Here is an 18,029-nt window from a genome sequence, read left to right as displayed (position 1 = left end):
ATGTTGAGAGCAGCTTTATAATTGCCCCAAACTGGAAACCACTCAAGTGCCCCTCAACTTATCAATGGATAAACACATTGTGGTACATTCACACAATGGATTACCACTCAGCAATTTTAAAAAAGCAAAGATCTAAAATACGCAAGGACAATGATGAATCTCCAATGTCTTATGCTAACTGGAAGAAGCCAGACTCAAAAGGCTTCGTACAAGGACTTGAGGACACAGTGGGAGGAGGGGAAGCTAGAACAAAGTGAGAGAGTAGCACTGACATATATACACTACCAAATGTAAAACGGATGGCTAGTGGGAAGCTGCTGCATGCCACAGCGAGATCAGCTCGATGCTTTGTGACGACCTAGAGGATTGGGATAGGGAGGGTGGGAGGGAGGCTCAAGAGGGAGGGGATATGGCGATATATGTATACATTCACTTTGTTGTACAGCAGAAACCAACACAACATTGTAAAGCAATTACACTCCAATAAAGATATTTAAAAAGGGCTTCCCTGGTGGTGCACTGGTTAAGAATCCGCCTGCCAATGCAGGGGACATGGATTCTAGCCCTGGTCCGGGAAGATTCCACATGCCGCGGAGCACTTAAGCCCGTGCGCCACAGCTACTGAGCCTGCGCTCTAGAGACCGCAAGCCACAACTACTGAAGCCCGCGCGCCCAGAGCCCATGCTCCGCAAGAAGAGAAGCCACCGCAATGAGAAGCCCGCACACCGCAACGAAGAGTAGCCCCCACTCACCGCAACTAGAGAAAGCCTGCACGCAGCAACGAAGACCCAACGCAGCCAAAAATGATAAATAAAATAAATTTATTTTAAAAAAAGGCTTCATACTGTACGATTCCATTTATGTGACAATCTGAATGAGATGAAAATATAGAGACATAAATCAGTGATTGCCAGGAAGAGTTGGGTGCAAAATAATTTTGGGGGTGATGAAACTGTTCTATATCTTGATTGTGGTGGTAATTACATGACAGTAGCTGTTTGTCAAAACTCATAGATCTGTGCACTAAAAAGGGTTAATTTTACCACATCTAAAATTGTATCTCTTGAGAATTCCCTGGGGGTCCAGTGGTTAGGACTGGGCGCTTTCACTGCCCTGTCGAACCTGGGGGCCAGGTTCTATCCCTAGTCGGGGAACTAAGATCCCACAAGACGCGTGGCATGGCGAATAGAATAGAATAAAATATTATATCACTAAGCATGACTAAAAACAAAAAAGCTTAAAAAAAAAAACTATCCAATGGCTTCCCATCGCTGTTCAAAGAAAACTCAGCCCTCTGAGCTGCGCCTGCTGTGCCTCCTCTGCTCCCTTCCCTCCATCTCCCCTCCCTGGCTTCCTGTTGAACACACCCACCTTCTTCCTGCTTTCTGGCCTTTGCACAAGTAGTTCGCTCTGTCCGGAGTGCTCTTCCCAAGTTCTTCAGGTCTTTGTGAAGAGGCCTCTTGGACCATCTGCACCAAAGCAGACCCTTCCCAGCCCCCTCCCTGTCATATCACCTTCTTTCATTTTCTTCGTAGTATGACCTGGAAACATCTCGCTTGCTTCTCTTCTGTGTCTCTGATCTGGACATGTATGCACCGTGGAAACAGATACCTTCTCTGTCCTACTCAACTCTCTCCCCAAGTCTACAATAGTATCTGGCACTACACAGGCTCTCAGAACATACATGTTGAGACTGAATGAGTGAGTCGGAGTACAATGCCTCACCCCAGTGAAGTGAAAGGTCTTTCAGGAAAGGCCACGTCCCCTGCCCTCCTCCCATGCTCTGTGCTGGCTGTGATGCCCAGTTCAGAGCTGACACAACAGGCTGCCTGAAGTCCACCAGATCTGGTGTAAGTTAGGGCAAACTGGTGTGCATAGGGCACCTAGTGCAGTCTCTAAAGCAGTCAGCTTCGTGACCTTGGGAAGTTACTCAACCTCTGGGGGACTTAGATTCTTCAATGTCACAGTGGAGGTTGTGATGCCTGACACACACAGTGGAGGCTGTGATGGGCAGACAGCACTTGACAACCACTGTAGCTGGCAGGGCATGGAGGGAGCACCGAGCCTCCTCCCTCGGTTTTTACATTTTTTAACAGCTTTTTAACATAAGATAAAATGCACATATTTAAAGTGTGCAATTTAATAAGCTTTGACAAGTGTATACACACAAGAAACCATTCCCACAATCAAGATAGAGAACACATCTGCCACCTGTTTTCCTGTGTCCCACCCCTTTGTAATGTCTACCTCCTGCCACTCCCTCTACCCCAGGCAACCATTCCTCTGCTTTCTGTCACTGTACACAGGTGTATTTCTCGGGTTTTATATAAATGGGATGACACAACATATTCTCCTTTTTGTCTGGCATCTTTTACTTGGCATAATTATTTTGAGACTCATCCAGGTTGTAGCCTGTATCAGTAATTCATCCCTTTTTACTGCTGAGTTGTATATCCATTGTATGGATACACCACAGTTTATTTACACATCACCTGTTCTGGGCATTTCCAGTTTGGGGCTAGTACAAATAAAGCTGGTATGAACATTCATGTAGAAATCCTTATAAAGACACATATGCTTTCTTTTCTCTTGAATAAATACCTATGAATGACATAGAGTCATAAGGCAAATTAATGTTTAACTTTTTTTCTTTTTCAATGATTTTTTTTTTTTTTTTTTTTTTTTGCTGTACGCAGGGCTCTCGCTGTTGTGGCCTCTCCCATTGTGGAGCACAGGCTCCGGACGCGCAGGCTCAGCGGCCATGGCTCACGGGCCCAGCCGCTCCGCGGCATGTGGGATCCTCCTGGACCAGGGCACGAACCCGTGTCCCCTGCATCGGCAGGCGGACTCTCAACCACTGCGCCACCAGGGAAGCCCTTCGATAATTTTTTTAAAAAATAAATGAATTTTATTTTTGGCTGCGTTGGGTCTTCGTTGAGGCATGCGGGTTTTCTCTAGTTGCGGCGAGTAGGGGCTACTCTTTGTTGTGGTGCGCTGGCTTCTCATTGCAGTGGCTTCTCTTGTTGCGGAGGACAGGCCGTAGGCGCGTGGGTTTTAGTGGTTGTGGCTTGCGGGCTCTAGGGCGCAGGCTCAGTAGTTGTGGCACACAGGCTTAGCAGCTCCGCAGCATGTGGGATCTTCCCAGACCAGGGTTCGAACCCGTGTCCCCTGCATTGGCAGGCAGATTCTTAACCACTGTGCCACCAGGGAAGCCCTTCAATGGACTTTTGCTTTTAGAACAGTTTTAGACTTCCAAAGGAGTTTCAAAGATAGTACAGAGTTCCCGTATATTCCATCTCTCCCTCACCCCCGCCATTGTTAACATCTTACATTAGTATGGTGCATTTGCCTGATGAACCAATACTGATACATTATTATTAACTAAAGTTCAGATTTCCTCATTTCTAACCTACTGTCCTTTTCCTGTTCTATGATTTGATTCAGGACACAGCATTACATTTAGTCATCATGTCTTCTTAGGTTTCTCCAGACTGTGACAGTTCCTCAAACTTTCCTTGTTTTTGATGACCTTGATAGTTTTAAGTGGTGCTGGTCATTTACTTATTTTTATTGTGATAAAATATACATAACATAAAATTTGCCCTTATAAGTGTACAATTCGGTAGCATTAAATACATTTGAAATGTTCAACCACCATCTCTATTTAGTTCCAAAATATTTTAATCACCCCCAAAAGAAATGTCACACCAACTAAGCAGTCTCTCCCCATTTCTCCTTCCCCATAACCCCTGGTAATCACTAACCTGCTTTCTGTCACTTTGGATTTATTCATTCTGCATATTTCGTATAAACAGAATCATAAAATATGTGGCATTTTGCATCTGGCTTCTACCACGGAACATTATGTTTCTGAGGTTCATCCATGTTGCCCTGTGTATCAGTACTTCATTATTTTTACAGCTGAATAATATTTCCCTGTATGGACAGACTACAATTTGTTTATCCATCCATTAGCTGATGGACTTCTGGGTTGTTTCTACTCTTTGGTTACTATAAATAATGCTGTTATAAATATTTGTGTACAAGTATTTATTTAAATACCCGTTTTCAACTTTTTTTTTTTTTTTTTTTTTTTGCGGTACGCGGGCCTCTCACTGTTGTGGCCTCTCCCGTTGTGGACCACAGGCTCCAGACATGCAGGCTCAGCGGCCATGGCTCACGGGCCTAGCCGCTCCACGGCATGTGGGATCTTCCTGCACCGGGGCACGAACCCACGTACCCTGCATCGGCAGGCAGACTCTCAACCACTGCGCCACCAGGGAAGCCCTGTTTTCAACTCTTTTGGGTATATACCTAGGAGTGAAATTGCTAGGTCATATGGTAGTTCTATGTTTAACTTGTTGAGGAACTGCCAAGCTGTTCTCCCTAGTGGCTGTACCATTTTCCATTCCCACCAGCAGTATAAGCAGGTTTCAATTTCTCTACATCCTCATTAACACTTATCTTCTGGGGGGTTGTTTGTTTGTTTGGTTGGTTTTTTAAATTATAGCCAGCCTCATGTGTGAGAAGTAGTGTCTCACTGTGGTTTACTTTTTATAATTTTTAAAAATATTTATTTTTGGCTGCATTGGGTCTTCGTTGCTACACACAGGCTTTCTCTAGTTGTGGCGAGTGGGGGCTGCTCTTTGCTGTAGTGCATGGGCCCCTCATTACAGTGGCTTATCTTTGTCACGCAGCACAGGCTCTAGGCGGGTGGGCCTCAGTAGTTGTTGCACTTGGGCTCAGCAGTTGTGGTTCGCGGGCTCCAGAGTGCAGGCTCAGTAGTTGTGGCACACAGGCCTAGTTGCTCCACGGCATGTGGGATCCTCCTGGACGAGGGCTCGAACCTGTGTCCCCTGCATTGGCAGGCAGATTCTTAACCACTGCGCCACCAGGGAAGTCCCTCACTATGGTTTAAATTTGCATTTCTCTAATGACTAAATACATTGAACATGTTTTCATGTGCTTGTTGACTCTTTGTATATCTTCTCTGGGGAAATATCTATTCAAGTTCTTCACCCATTTTTAAATTGGGTTGTTTGTCTTTTTGTTGTTGACTTGTAAGAGCTCTTTATGTGTTCTAGATACTACACTCTAAACAGATATATGATTTGCAAATGTTTTCTCTCATTCTGTAGGCTGTCTTTTCACTTCTTGACATTGTCTTTTGCAACACAAAAGTTTTCAACTTTTATGAAGTCCAATTTACCTATTTTTTCTTTTGTTGCTTGTGCTTTTGTTGTCATATCTAAGAATCCATTATCAAATCCATGGTGATGAGGATTTCTTCAAAGAGTTTTCTTTGAGTTAATTTTTGTATATGGTGTGAGGCAGGGGTCCAGCTTCATTCTTCATTTGTATCTTTTGAACATCTAGTTGTCCCAGCACCATTTGTTGAAGAGACTATTATTTTCCCTATGGAATAGTCTTGGCGATCTGTTGAAAATAAATTGTCCAGAGATGTATGAAATTATTCTGGGCTCTCTATTCTATTCCATTAGTCTGGATGTCTAGCCTTATACCAGTTCCACAGTTATGGTTACTGTAGCATTCTTTGCAATAAGTTTTGAAATCGGAAATCTTGAGTCTTCAAACTTTTTAAGATTGTTTTTGGCTTTTGGGCTCCCTTGTAATTCCACATGAATTTTAGGATCAGTTTTCCTGTTTCTGCCTACAAGGCCATTGAGATTTTGATAAGAATTGCCTTGAATCTATAGATCACTTTGGGAAGGACTGTTGTCTTAACAATATTAAGTCTTCAAACCATGAACAGGATCTTTTTCCATTTATTTAAGTTTTTTTTCCCAGCAATGTTTTCTAGTTTTCAGTGTTGTCTTGTACCTCCAAGGTTAATTTTATTCCTGTTTTATTTTTTTTGCTCTTTGCTACTGTATAGAAATACAGTTAATTTTGCATGTTGATCTTGTATCCTGAGACGTTGCTGAATCTTATTAGCTCCGATAGTTTTATTAGCTCAAATAGTTTTTTTTAGTGTGAATTAATTTTTTTCTCTGTATAAGATCATGTCATCTGTGAATAGAGAATTGAAGGTTTAACTTTTTAAGAAACTGTTTCCCAAATTGGTGGTACCATTTTACATTCCCCCAGCAACATATGAGAGTTCCAGTTCCTCCAAAGCCTTCCTTACACTTGGTATGATCCCACAGTACCCCATCATCTACTTATGGGAAAATGGACAGAAAAATTAAGGGACCTATCCAGTCACCCAATACCACCTTCTCAGCATGCTCAAAGCACTGACCCAGATCTCACCAAGTCTGCATCCCTAAACCTTCATTTTCCATCCATGGATTAGGAAACTGATATCCCAAGCAGTCACCCCTGGGAGTGACTCCTCAGCCTGCAAGAGCTGAATGTTTGGCAGGCCTGTCCCAAGCCAGAGCGACCAGGGACCTCCCCTAAGGTTCTTCCCCCTTCCCTTGTCCTCCTCCCACCCTGCCCCTGCCCTTGAGCATCATCCTCTCCCAAACTCAGGGATCTGGGAAACCGGAAGTCTTCCCTGTGACATCACAGAGCTGGTTGCCAAGGGAGACCTGCAGATCCATCCCCTAGGCAGGGGAGAGCACAGTCCTGCTGCACAGGAGACCCGGCTGCCCCTCCCCCACCTGGCTGGCCCTCCATGGAAGCCTTGGTCTGTGCGTTCTCTCAGCTGCACATAAGAGAAGGTGCCAGGCTGTGGGGAGGAGTGGCAGGAGAGATGCCCTCCTGTCCTGACCTGGGCCCAAAGCCACCAGGGTGGCCTCAGGGACATGCAATCTTGGGAGAGGGGAATGGCCACCAGTCCAGGCCATGTGACCCTGGGCACCAGAATGCTCTCTCTAGGGTAGGGGGCAAAAAGGGGTGACAGAAAGAGCCTGCAGTCCTGAAAGAGATCTTGGTGCCAAGACTCAGGCTTCTCAGCCCTCCCTGTTGGTTGGGAGGGAGAAGGAGTGCTTTGTTGGGTGAGGGAGGTGGGAGACAGGGGGCGGAGCCCATCTGACAGACAGGTAAGCTGAGGCTCCGCAGGCCAGGGGTGGAGCCCATCACATAAGCATGTGACTACACTGTCCCCTCACGGCCGCTGTGGCCCACCAGCCACCAATCTCCTGCTCTCCCCTCCACAGATGCAGTGAGCTGGGCCCGAGGACGCACCAGTCACCCCAACATGCCACCCAATATCTATGTGGGGGGGCTGGGGGCCCAGCAGCAGCAGTGCCCCAGTGCCCAGGGAAGCAAGCCCAAGAACTTGCACCACCTCCGGGGCCTGGCTCTCTACCTGCCAGGCCACATGCATTCTGCCGGCCAGTGTGAAAGCCATTGGCTGAGCCAGCTCATGGCTGGGGGCTGCCTCCCACAACCCGAGGGCACAGTCTGGCCCCTGGACTTACCACAGGGGGCTCTGGGACCAGGTAACAGTCACCACTCAGCCCTTCTGGAAGCTCGACAGCCTGGGAAATACAGGTGAGCACCTGTCCAGGTGATGCAGGGCTGAGGACAGGAGGGGAAGACCCCGGGCAGGGTTGGGCTGGGCACTCAGATGGACCCAGGTGGCCCCTCTCCACTCCCAATCCTCCTGGGTACCTGTCCCAGCTCTACATTTGATGAGGGACCTTGGACTGCTCTCCCCCGCTGGCCAGGTCTGTTTCCCCATTTGTAAAATGAGGGGTTCATGTTAGAGAAGGGTCCTTTCAGTTTGAAACGTGTTTCCCTCTTCCTCCTCCCCTCCCAGGTTTTAAGGAGAACTGCCCCCTTTCCTCTGGTTTTGAAGGATGCCAGGTTCACAGGGGTCATAGGATGGGCTGGCAGCCTCCCCGAGGTCCCTCCAAGTGACTCCTCTACCCCCGCTTTCCTCAGCTTCCAGTTCCAGCATGGACCCAGCCAAGGGTGCCCCCTCCCAGCCCGGTGCCCCTGAAGGCTTGGGGCTCAGGCCTAAGAGATCCTGGGTGGGCCTCAGAGGAATCCACATGTCCCTTGAGCAAGAGGACTCACTCTGGGGCTCTGGAGAGGCCATAGGGATCCAAGTGCCAGGGCTGGTTCTTCCAGCTCAGGACAGGAGGGGAAAGGATGGCCCAGGAGGAGGACACAGGTCCAGGCGGAAGGGCTCAGCCCCCACCAGTAGCATCCCCACACCGAGATGCCCAGCACTAGAGCCTAGGCCAGCCTTGGGAAAGCTCGAGGGTGGAAGGATGAGGAGGTCCTGCGGGAGGGACAGAAAGAAGCCTGGGCGTACCCTTGCAGCCTGCTGCAACTCAAGTCGGCCACTTGTACCTGGGAGGCTGGGCGGAGTGGAGAGTTGGGCTCCTGAGAGGCCGGGGAGCCTACAGGTCTAATCTCAATAAAAGCCAAGGCCTGCACCTTCTGTCCCTGGGTCTGTCTGTCATCAGGCCAATTCAGCCACAGAAATGGTCCCTCGGCACCTGTGTTCTGAGAGCAGAGTTCCATGTCGATCCTGGGGGAATCCGAGGTGCTCCCACCCTTAGTTGAGGAGGGAGCCATCCTCCTCTGGGTGGGACTCTGGGCAGGCTTCCTGGGTGGGCAGGGTCTCAGCAGGCCTAAGAGCAGGGCTTGGTGTTCTGGGTGGAGAGGGCAGAGGACAGAGAAAGTTAGGCCAAGTTTAGGGAGGGTGTCGGGAGGAGAGCAAGTTCCCAACCTGGGCAGACATTGGCTCTGACCCCATGCCGCCCCTCATTGAGGCCTTGGTTGAGTTCACCCTCCCTGGGGACCCCTGGCTGCCCTGACCCTCCAGGCAGAATGGGCACAGCCCTTCTCCCAGCTGGGCTAGACTCCAGGCACCCAGGCATGGGCTCCTCTGTATCAGGAGGTCTTAACCTCAGCCCTGTTGACATTTGGGGCTATGCCATTCTTTGTTTCGAGGGCTGTTCTGTGAGTTGCAGGATGTTCAGCAGCGACCCTGGCCTCCACTCACTAGATTCCAGTAGTGCCCTCCGCCCAGTGTGGCAACGAAAAACATCTCTGGAGAGTCTGAGGTCCCCTGGGGGGCAGAATCTCTTGGGCTGAGACCCCCTGCTCTACATCACTGGGCCTCAGCCTGTGGGGACAGATGGGAGAACCTGGGTTTGCCTCAGTGACCCTCACCATTTGGCTGATTCCTGTCCTGGCAGCCTGGGTCAGGCAAGGGCTGACCTACTCGTCTCACAGGCTTCTGTCAGACCACACATGATGGTGTCAAGGGCATTCTGGACAGCAGGACAGCTGGGCTCCTTCCAGACATGGGGGAAAGCTCCCTCAGGTCCCTGCCCTTCCCCTGTACCCTGGTACAGCAGATTCTGGAGACCTTGGTCCCTGGGTGCTTTTCAGGTTGTTGTACGTGTGCATGCGGCCCTGGGTGGTGGCAGCTCCTAGTCCGGGCCACCAGCCTCAGGCCCTGTCCCATAGGAAGGGCCATCAGGGGGAGGCCCAGCCCTCAGGGAGCAGCGCACCCACGCTTTGGAGGGGTCCACACCTGGGCTGGGGTCTCAAGCCCACCGTTCACAGCTGTGTGGCTCTTGAGCAACTCCCAGCCCCTCAACCAGTCATTTGTCTAAGAGGGTGACAGGCACGACCTCCTGCCCCCAGGGTGGCCAGAGGCTCCAAGAAGTTGGTAGAAGGACCTGGTCCCCCTCTTGGCCCAGCCAGGGGCTGGGACCTGCTGCCCCCCCCCACCCCCTGACTAAGGCTCCTGCGGTGGGGTGCCCTGGGCAGGGCCCCTGCCTGACCACTGCACTTTCACCAGCTCTAGAACCTCTTCCAGGGCTGTATTCCTTGGCAGGGCAAGGTACAATTATGATCGTAAAAAACAATCGCCCTTTGAGCTGGAAGCCATCCTTGGGACTTGCCAGGGGACAAGCAGCTCCTGGGCCGCCCTCAGCCACGGGGCAGGTCCACAGGCGCAGGTCCACAGGCGCAGGGCCTGCAAAGACAGGATGTGACCAATTAAAGTCTATTTATTTGTTTGTAGTAAGACAAAACATTATAATCTGTTCAACACTGGGCTGGACACTGCAGTGATAAGGAGGTGGGGGAGGGAAGGGCAGGGCAAAGCCTCTGAGCTCAATTACGAATGTACAAAGTAGAACCTTCTGGAAGACTCTTCCCTTACCCTGAGGGGCAGAAATAAAAATCACATGATCATCGTTGATTCAGATTAGAGAGGACACCCAGCTGGGCCTCAGCATGAAACCAATGTCAGCATGGAGGTGGGGAGTGGGGGGAGATGGAGTGCCCTTCCTGCCCAGGATCCACTGGTGAGGCCGCAGGAGCCCTGGGCCAGGAAGTTCTGAGGGAGGGAAGGACACGGTCACGGAGCCCCCACCTAGGGTTTCCCGTCTCCTGCTCTCGTCCGGCGTGAGACTCTGTGCCATCCCCTCTGCTCCGGAGGGGCAGGCCAGGCAGCAAGCAGCTCTAGGGGCCCTGGCAGAAGGGGTGCCAGGAGCACGTGCCGTCCACGCGCACACTTCCAGGCACTGTCTCTGCCCCAGAGGTGGAGGGACCACAAGGCACGTACTGTCCCCAGCCCCAAAGGCCGGGTCTCACTTGGTCATTGCGGTGCTCAGCTTTGTCCTGTCTGCACCTGGCCAGGCCTCAGAGCTGCTGCTCATGGGGCTGGGGGGTTGCGGGGAGAGGACCCCCAGGCCCTCAGTGGTGCCTGTCCTCAGCCCGGCTCCCTGCGGCAGCTCAGCTGAATGGCACAGCCACCATCTGACAGGTGGTTCCAATCGCTCGGGACAGAATGAAGCAGCCCATGAGAAGAGGCCGCGGGAGGACTCAGCCTCCTAGTGGGGAATGTGGGCACCTGTCTCGTTATCCGCCCGCACATGTGGGGAGCGAAGCCACAGAGCTCAGTGTGTGGGTGAGAAGCCTCCCCAGCTGTGCCCAGCAAGTGTCAGCCCTGGGTGGAGAGACCGGAGCTGCTCCCCGCCCCTCCGGGCTTCTGGGTGCTGGTTCTGGACCAGGGGCTGGCCTTCCCGTTATTTCGACCCCTCATTGTTCAGAGGCTCCTGTGTCTTTAGGGTCAAGTCTGTCCGTAACACTTGGGTTCCTCCCTCCCAGAAGTTTATTCCGACTTTGCAGGAAGGATCTGGAAGGATCACACAGCAGAGGGGAAGAGGCCGGTGAGGGGCATGGGGAAGGAAGCCCTTTCCCATGCCCTTGCTCCCAGGACAGCAGAAGAAACAGACCACAGTGAACGCTGCCACCCCTAGGTGCCCGTGGGGCTGGAGCACGTGCGGGGGCCCGGCCAGGGCTCAGCAGAAGTGAAGGTTTCCAGATTGGGAAGGAGGGCTGGAGGAGCCTGTGGGATAGACAAGAGGGGAGCAGGGGTGAAGGCTTCAGCAGAAACGCTCTGCTTCCCTCCCCTCCCCAGGGTCCCGGCCTAGGAGCCCAAAGCTGGGTCCCTGGCGCTCCTGAAGTGTGAGCCCTCCTCCACATCCAGAGTCCCTTCCAGTGACCACTGGCTCTCCTCGGTCCCAGCACAAACCACAGTACTGACGGGGGTGCCAGCCCAGGAGGCCACGGAGCCCTGCCGCCTGGGCTTGGCCCACATCACAATCCGCTCTGGGCCGTGTCCATGCACAAGGGGTAGACCTTGGAGTCCCCATGACGCCTTCCAGCTCTGCCATTCCCTGAGGTCTGGAAGACCAGCTCCCCACAGTGCTCAGAAGCGGCCGTGTCTAAGCAGAGCTCTCATCTAGGTGCCCACCACAGGGCAAGGCCGCTGCTGTTAAAGCTGCCATCTACAGTGAAGCACCACCAGGGACACAGCGGCACTGATAACCCCTGGGAAGGGGAAGCTGAGTGTCTGGGGACAGGAGTAGAAGGGGCTTGATCTTTTGGTAACTTTTCAATTTTTGAACCATGTGAATGCATTATTTTTTAAAAAGTAGTTCAGTAGTTCAGGTAGTTCAGGCCAAGCTCTGGCCAGGTCAAGAGCTCTGCTTTCCCTCCTGAAGTTTCTGAGAGACGTTCGGGAACTATCTCGGCCCCTGGCCATGCTTCCCAGCACCCTGAGCAGCAGATGCCCATCCAGGGCCTCCTGTTTTCATTGCTGAAAGCACCGCCTCCATTTCCCCAACCATCAGCCCACTGGGCTCTGCTCCCCTTTCTGCACCCCCTGCTCTGGTGTACCTGGGGGAGACCGGGCACGCCCCTTGACTCTCTTCTCCCAAGCCCACGTAGCACCGGGCCTGCAGGTGGGGCAGGCCGACGGGCCCGGCAGGTGCCCACCGGCTCCTCTGCAGAGGACAGCAGAAGTCAGATGGCCGGGAAGGTGGTTTCCACAGGGTGCCGAGGGGTGGGGCCTGGCAGAGACTGCCCGGCTGGCGTCACATGGTCCGGCTGTACTCGATGCCGCCCTTGGTGGAGATGCTTGACCATGGCAGGAAGCTGCAGAGCAGGTTGTGGGCCTGGCGGTAGATCCTGTGCGGGATGGAACAGGGGCTCAGGTTTGCTAGCGCAGAGCCCAGGTGCTGGATGTAGTCCGTGCAGCTCTGTTAAGGAAGATTCCGACTTGCCTGCCCAACTGCCCCAGGGCGGCACTGTCAGCACGGTGACCATGGGGGCCGCATGCAGACAGCATGCCACTCTTGCAGGAGGCCAAGAGCCTGCTCAGCCTCTGCAGGGCTGGAAAGCCTCATCAGATGGAGGGGGCTCTGCTGCACAAAATAATGCAGGGCACAGCCTGGGTACAAGGGACCTTCTGGGTGAGGCCCCAGGCACCTGGACACCCAGACTAAGGCTGGACAGGACTGGGTGCTGGGGGAGGGGTCTGGAAGAGCAAGTGTTCCTAGTGCTCCCCTACGCTCAGTCCTCAGACTGGCAGGGCCCTGTCCCTGTGATGAGGAGGGGTCAGCAGTCCTGACCCCGTGGACACCCACAGAGACCGATCTTCACAGGAGCTAGGCCTGCAGGCTTTTGGGCCGCCCTTGTCTTTCTTGTTTATTTCCCTGTGAAATGGATAAATCCTGGACTCATTAATTTAACTTCTCTCTCTCACATACACACAGTATTTTGGGGTTCACACCCTATGACTATCAGGAAGTCTCCTGGCCTCCACCGAACCTGTCAAGGGCCAGAGAGAGTTAAAGAGGAGGGAGCAGGGCAGGGACACACCTCTGGGTCACGCACCCAGCAAAGAAGGTTTGAACCCAAGTGTTCAAAAACAGCAAACAGTTCGTTTCACCTCACTTGCTTGTCTTCTCCCCCACCAGCACACAGCCCCATGAGAGCCGGGGCTTCTGGCTGTTTCGTTCACTGTTGTATCCCCCACGCACCTGGGGGAACAGGAGGCTCTCATTCGATACTTGATGGATGGATGGATCTTAGTCCAGGAGGCTGAACACCCTCCCCTCACACCAGTCTAACGTCCAGCGAGCGCCGAGTGCCAGAGCTGGCCTGCTTTCCCAATGTCCACACCCAGGCTGTCATTTCCCAAGATGTGCCAGCCAGACCTGCCCACAACAATATCTGGTCCCATGAGCTTGGCCTTGTGGATGCCACGTGAAGGCAACCACAGCTCCAGCTGGCACACGGGCCCTGCTAGGAAGCCACAATACCTCACCCCCGAAAGAGAAAGGATATAGGATGGTCCAGGGAGGGTGGCCACCGTTGATGTAGAGGACATAGGTGAAGCCATCTTTGAGGACCCCTCGGATGGAATAGTAATAGGGGAGATAGTGATGCTGCTTGAAGTCTCTGTTTTCGTAGAAGTTTATAGCCGTATTGTTGGTAGTGAGGACGTGCAGGTAGATGGCTTTGCAGTGGTCCTGGGCGGTGGTTGATATGTGATCTTTTAAACTCTCAAGTAATAGGGAACCTGCGGAGGAAGAGGTGCAGGGCAAGTGGGAAGGAAGCGTGAGGCAGACAAGGAAGTCATCTTTGCAGAGGTCTCTACAGATCTCTCTGCTTTTGGACTGAAGACCGACCTCCCATAACCAACCACTATGGAAGTCCCTAACATCTCATGGCTCGATGGGGCTTGTCACCTGAGGCCCTGAGGCATCTGGAACCGCGGATGCCAGCCTGCTAGTTCCCTCCCAGGGGCTGAACCCACAACAGAGACTCACTGATCTTTTTAGACAATGAAGTGTAAACCTGAGCCCAGGAAAATGTGGAACAGACACAAATGAAGACTCTGCCACTCACTGGCTGTGTGGCTGAGTGGGATGGGAATTTGGAGTCATGCGGGCAGCCCGGCACCCCAGGTGTGGCGGGCACCCGATAAATGGTGGCTAGCACTATTTTTCAATTATGTTTTCTACTCTTAATCAAGAATACCTTGGGTCTCTGTCACACAGAGTGAAGTAAGTCAGAAAGAGAAAAAAGAATACCGTATATGTTAAAGCACATATATGGAATCTAGGAAAACGGTACTGATGAACCTAGTGGCAGGGCAGGAATAAAGACACAGACGTAGAGAATGGACTTGAGGACACAGCGGGGAAGGGGAAGCTGGGACGAAGTGAGAGAGTAGCACTGACATATATACACTACCAAATGTAAAATGGATGGCTAGTGGGAAGCTGCTGCATAGCACAGGGAGATCAGCTCGATGCTTTGTGACCACCTAGAGGGGTGGGATAGGGAGGACAGGAGGGAGACCAAGAAGGAGGGGATATGGGGATATATGCATACTTACAGCTGATTCACTTTGTTGTATGATAGAAATTAACACAACATTGTAAAGCAATCATACTCCAATAAAGATATTAAAAAAATATATATCTTGGGATCAGACATAAGCTGTGTGTGTGGTGAGAGGCACGATAAGGGGTGCCCATTCCCAAATGAGGACATTCGGGAGCGGTTATTTATCTGATCTTGTCAGATTTGGGAAGGAGGCCACGGCAGAAAGACCTGGTGTTGTATGGAAAGAGGACAGGCTGAAGGCCAAGGGAGTGGGTGGGGCCATGGGTCTTGTTGGAAGGGGAGAAGGATGAAGGTCTGGCCCCAGACAGAGGGACAGGGATGGAGGAAGAGACTGAGGGGTATTTATGAGAGACAATCGTCAGAACGGGGCGGGGGGGGGGGCGAGTTGGTGGTGGTGGTTTATGAGCTCTGCCACTCTTACCTATGCCGTGCTTTCTGAATTCCTTCACTACTCCCAGGCTTAGGATGTACGCAACCTGCGTGTCAACAGAGAAGCTGGAGGCTAGAATATCTCCATCCTAAAGAGAAAGTCAGAAACAGTCGCGTCAGCAGTGGAGGCCCCGGTCCCACTGTAGGACACAGCTCACTTGCCAACATCCCAGCCATGACACCTGGGGGGACACTGGGGCAGAGGGAACAGAACAGAAGACAATAGAGGGTCACCTCCACCCCCATGGAAACAAGAGGGTGTGGGCCCTTCTGCGAGAAACTGCAGATGTAAGAGCACACAAAAAAATCGCTTCTCTTGGGGTGGGTGGTAGACCAGACAAGGAGGGTCAGGGATGCCAGACGAGTGAAGTCATAGCGGGAAGAAGGAACCGCTCAGCGGGCCCTCAGCACGTGACAGTCCACCCGCCAAGAGACAAGACAGCCCAAAAGAGTGTGAATGTTTTAACTAGGGATCCTACACAGCCCCAGGTGATCTCACAGTAAAGGGGGAGGCGGGGGGTAGGGTGGACAGTGGTTCCCTCCACCACTCTCCGCTGCCAGGGCCAGGCCAAGTGACACACCGCCCCACATGGGTCTCTTGGTTCCGGAGATGCAATTTTGGACCGGGAGTGTCATGAATCCGACCAGCACACGGTTCTTATTTCTTCTACCTCACAAAGAACTAGAAGGATCTGCCATGTGTATGGTTTTCTCTACCCAATGAAAAGGACACTTGGTGACTTGGTCTTTGTGTCCCGTCCACTGCTCACTGAGTGGCTCCCACGTGCTGGGAGTGGGTCGGCTCCCCAATCCCCGCCCCACCCTCCACACCACAGTTAGCCTGGACACAGGTGGGCTTGTCATCGGTCTCAGGGAGGTAAGCATCCTTCCTGCTCTTGTGACTCGAAGCCCGCAGAAAGGCCAGTGTACCGTTTACCCGCCTCCCTACTTCAAAACGGCTGTCATTGTGAAGCCTGTGGTCGTGTTACTTAATGCATATACGACTGTGTCACGAACACACAGAAAGAAACCAACCAGGTACGAATCTCACACGCTGTCTGGGCTCCCAAGAGAAAGGGCCAGAGCAGGCAGCGTGACTGTGTCACAAGGCCCCACAGTCCTGTCCAGAGGCACCGACTGCCAAGTCATTGCCGCATACACTCACCTCCTTGTGTATCTTGGTCCTACTTTTTATTTCAGCTACGATCATTCCCACGATGGCGCCCCTGTAGGTTGCGGCAAGGGAAAAGAACTTCTTGTTGGAGGTGATATCACGATACCATGAGTCTGGGTACCTGAAGAGGAGACAAACTCAGATGAACTGGCCAGGTCAAGTCCAACCCCCATCGTGCTTCAGAGAGTTGAACCACAGGGGACCCTAGGCTGCTCTGTCCACCACTCAGGGTTGACGAGGGGTCTGCCCATCGCTCAGTCTCCACCGAAGTGTATCACTCTCAGAGTATCATCTTCTGAAAGCGGTTATCTGTCCAGACAGGACTGGAAATTTGATAGGAAAACGATATTACAAGACACAGAGACAAGAGGGGAAAAGCTCTGATGATGCTGTCTCCTCGAGAGCAGTGCCTGGGGGGTCAGGTGGATGAGTTAAGATTGATGACCCCCGCAGCCCGTGGACACTTGGGTGATTTCCAAGAATTCTGTGAGACTTTTTCAAGACTGGGGGAAGTGGTGTGGGGAGAGCCAGGTTTGCTGCAGAGTGGCATTTGAGTTTCAGGGACTGGGCCTCAAGGGCAAGGTGTATCCAGGGTCACTGGGGCTGCTCACCAAGTGCCGTCCGAGGGGAGCAGGGAAAAGAACAGTGATGCAGTGATGAAAAGGCAGACTCAGCCACAGCCAAGGAGGCTCGGTCAGGAGGGTGTCTGGGTTTGTTTCCTAACGGACACAGCGGGTTAGCCCAGGATGCCTTTCATGAGACCAAGAGCTGGAGGAGGGTCTCAGACCCTCCTGGCGACACAGAGAGGTGCTCTACTCGGGTCTGCACTGTAGAGGCCACCACCCGCCCACTGGAAGGTTCCATAGAACCTGAGCATCACCCAGGCTCCTCTCCTGGTCCTCATCACACTCCCGCCTTCTAACCGCAGCAGTGCCGGGTGGCGCGGCAGCCAGGAGGGGAGCTGCCACCACATGGTCTGATGGGACTGAAGTTCTCTCCCTCATCTTTGGAACCTGAGGCCTCAGGCCCAGGAAGCTGCAAGGAGAGGCAAGCAGGTCGGACTACTCAGAGGCACAGAGGCTCTGGCTGGTGAGGCTCTACCTGCCCCAGGTCACCCTCAGCGGGGTCTAACCTCGGACTTACTGGATTACTTTCCAGCGGTGGGACTGCTGGGATGACATTTATTTTCTAACCTATGAAGCCACCGCTAGCCCGTGGTCCCAGAAGGTGACAATTCACATTCCCATCAGGGACGTAAGGGAATCCCTCCCCTCCTGCCGGCAGCAGGTTAAACACGTCTGAGGCTAAGGCTCACGGAAATGTGATGATTGGCAGGACCTTGTTTATTTTTAATTTTTAAAAGTTTGCACTATTTTTATCACTACAAGCTCTATGTGCATATTACAGAAAAACGTAGGAAGTACAGACAAGCAAAACCAGACAAACTTGTGGATGTTAATCATCCACCCACACGAACTACCGAACACATTTGCTACGAGGTACATATCCTCCTCAGCTTTTATCTTGTATGTGTTCTTAAACAAAAGGGGGATTGTGGTACATACTGCTTTCTAGTCTGCTTTTTCCACTTAATATCTCATAAAAAAACTCTCCTAGTCAACATATATACCTCTAGGACAGGTTTTTTTTCCCCCGGCAGAATAACATTATACTTTTGCATACACATACCCCGATGTATGTAACCACTTCCTTTCTGTTAAGATACTTAAGTAGCTTCTCAATTTTCTGAATATTGTAAGTAGCACTGCATGGAACACCTTTG

At 52.0% G+C, this 18,029-nt stretch overlaps 2 protein-coding genes and 1 long non-coding RNA gene across 5 annotated transcripts in view; 1 reads left to right on the top strand and 2 right to left on the bottom strand.

The window, feature by feature from the left end:
- Positions 1 to 378: 378 nt before the first annotated feature.
- LOC132437959 (uncharacterized) lies at positions 379 to 7,491 on the bottom strand. Its single transcript, XR_009522125.1, has 2 exons — positions 7,389 to 7,491; positions 379 to 6,030 (listed from the first exon to the last, which is right to left on the bottom strand). It is a non-coding gene; the product is annotated as an uncharacterized lncRNA (long non-coding RNA).
- C15H16orf90 (chromosome 15 C16orf90 homolog) lies at positions 6,479 to 8,120 on the top strand. The gene is given in 4 exon segments (XM_060031633.1): positions 6,479 to 6,686; positions 7,125 to 7,455; positions 7,832 to 7,942; positions 7,944 to 8,120. Coding segments are annotated over 4 exon segments (558 nt in total). The 5' UTR covers positions 6,479 to 6,640; the 3' UTR covers positions 8,014 to 8,120.
- A 4,059-nt stretch (positions 8,121 to 12,179) lies between these two features.
- The window catches only part of NAA60 (N-alpha-acetyltransferase 60, NatF catalytic subunit), a 38,575-nt gene continuing 32,725 nt past the window's right edge, over positions 12,180 to 18,029 (bottom strand). For all 3 annotated transcript variants that reach the window (XM_060031625.2, XM_060031624.2, XM_060031623.2), the window contains exons 3-6: positions 16,238 to 16,367; positions 15,065 to 15,161; positions 13,576 to 13,810; positions 12,180 to 12,477 (exon numbers count right to left, since the gene is read on the bottom strand). In XM_060031625.2, coding sequence (XP_059887608.1) covers positions 12,321 to 12,477; positions 13,576 to 13,810; positions 15,065 to 15,161; positions 16,238 to 16,367 — 619 coding nt within the window. In that variant the 3' untranslated portion in view covers positions 12,180 to 12,320. The remainder of the gene's footprint in view (positions 12,478 to 13,575; positions 13,811 to 15,064; positions 15,162 to 16,237; positions 16,368 to 18,029) is intronic.

The sequence above is a fragment of the Delphinus delphis genome, chromosome 15, assembly GCF_949987515.2.
Source record: "Delphinus delphis chromosome 15, mDelDel1.2, whole genome shotgun sequence".
In the NCBI taxonomy this organism is placed as follows: Eukaryota; Metazoa; Chordata; class Mammalia; order Artiodactyla; family Delphinidae; genus Delphinus; species Delphinus delphis.
The sequence above is the reverse complement of the archived record's forward strand: the minus strand, read 5'-3'. Positions and strand labels throughout refer to the sequence as shown.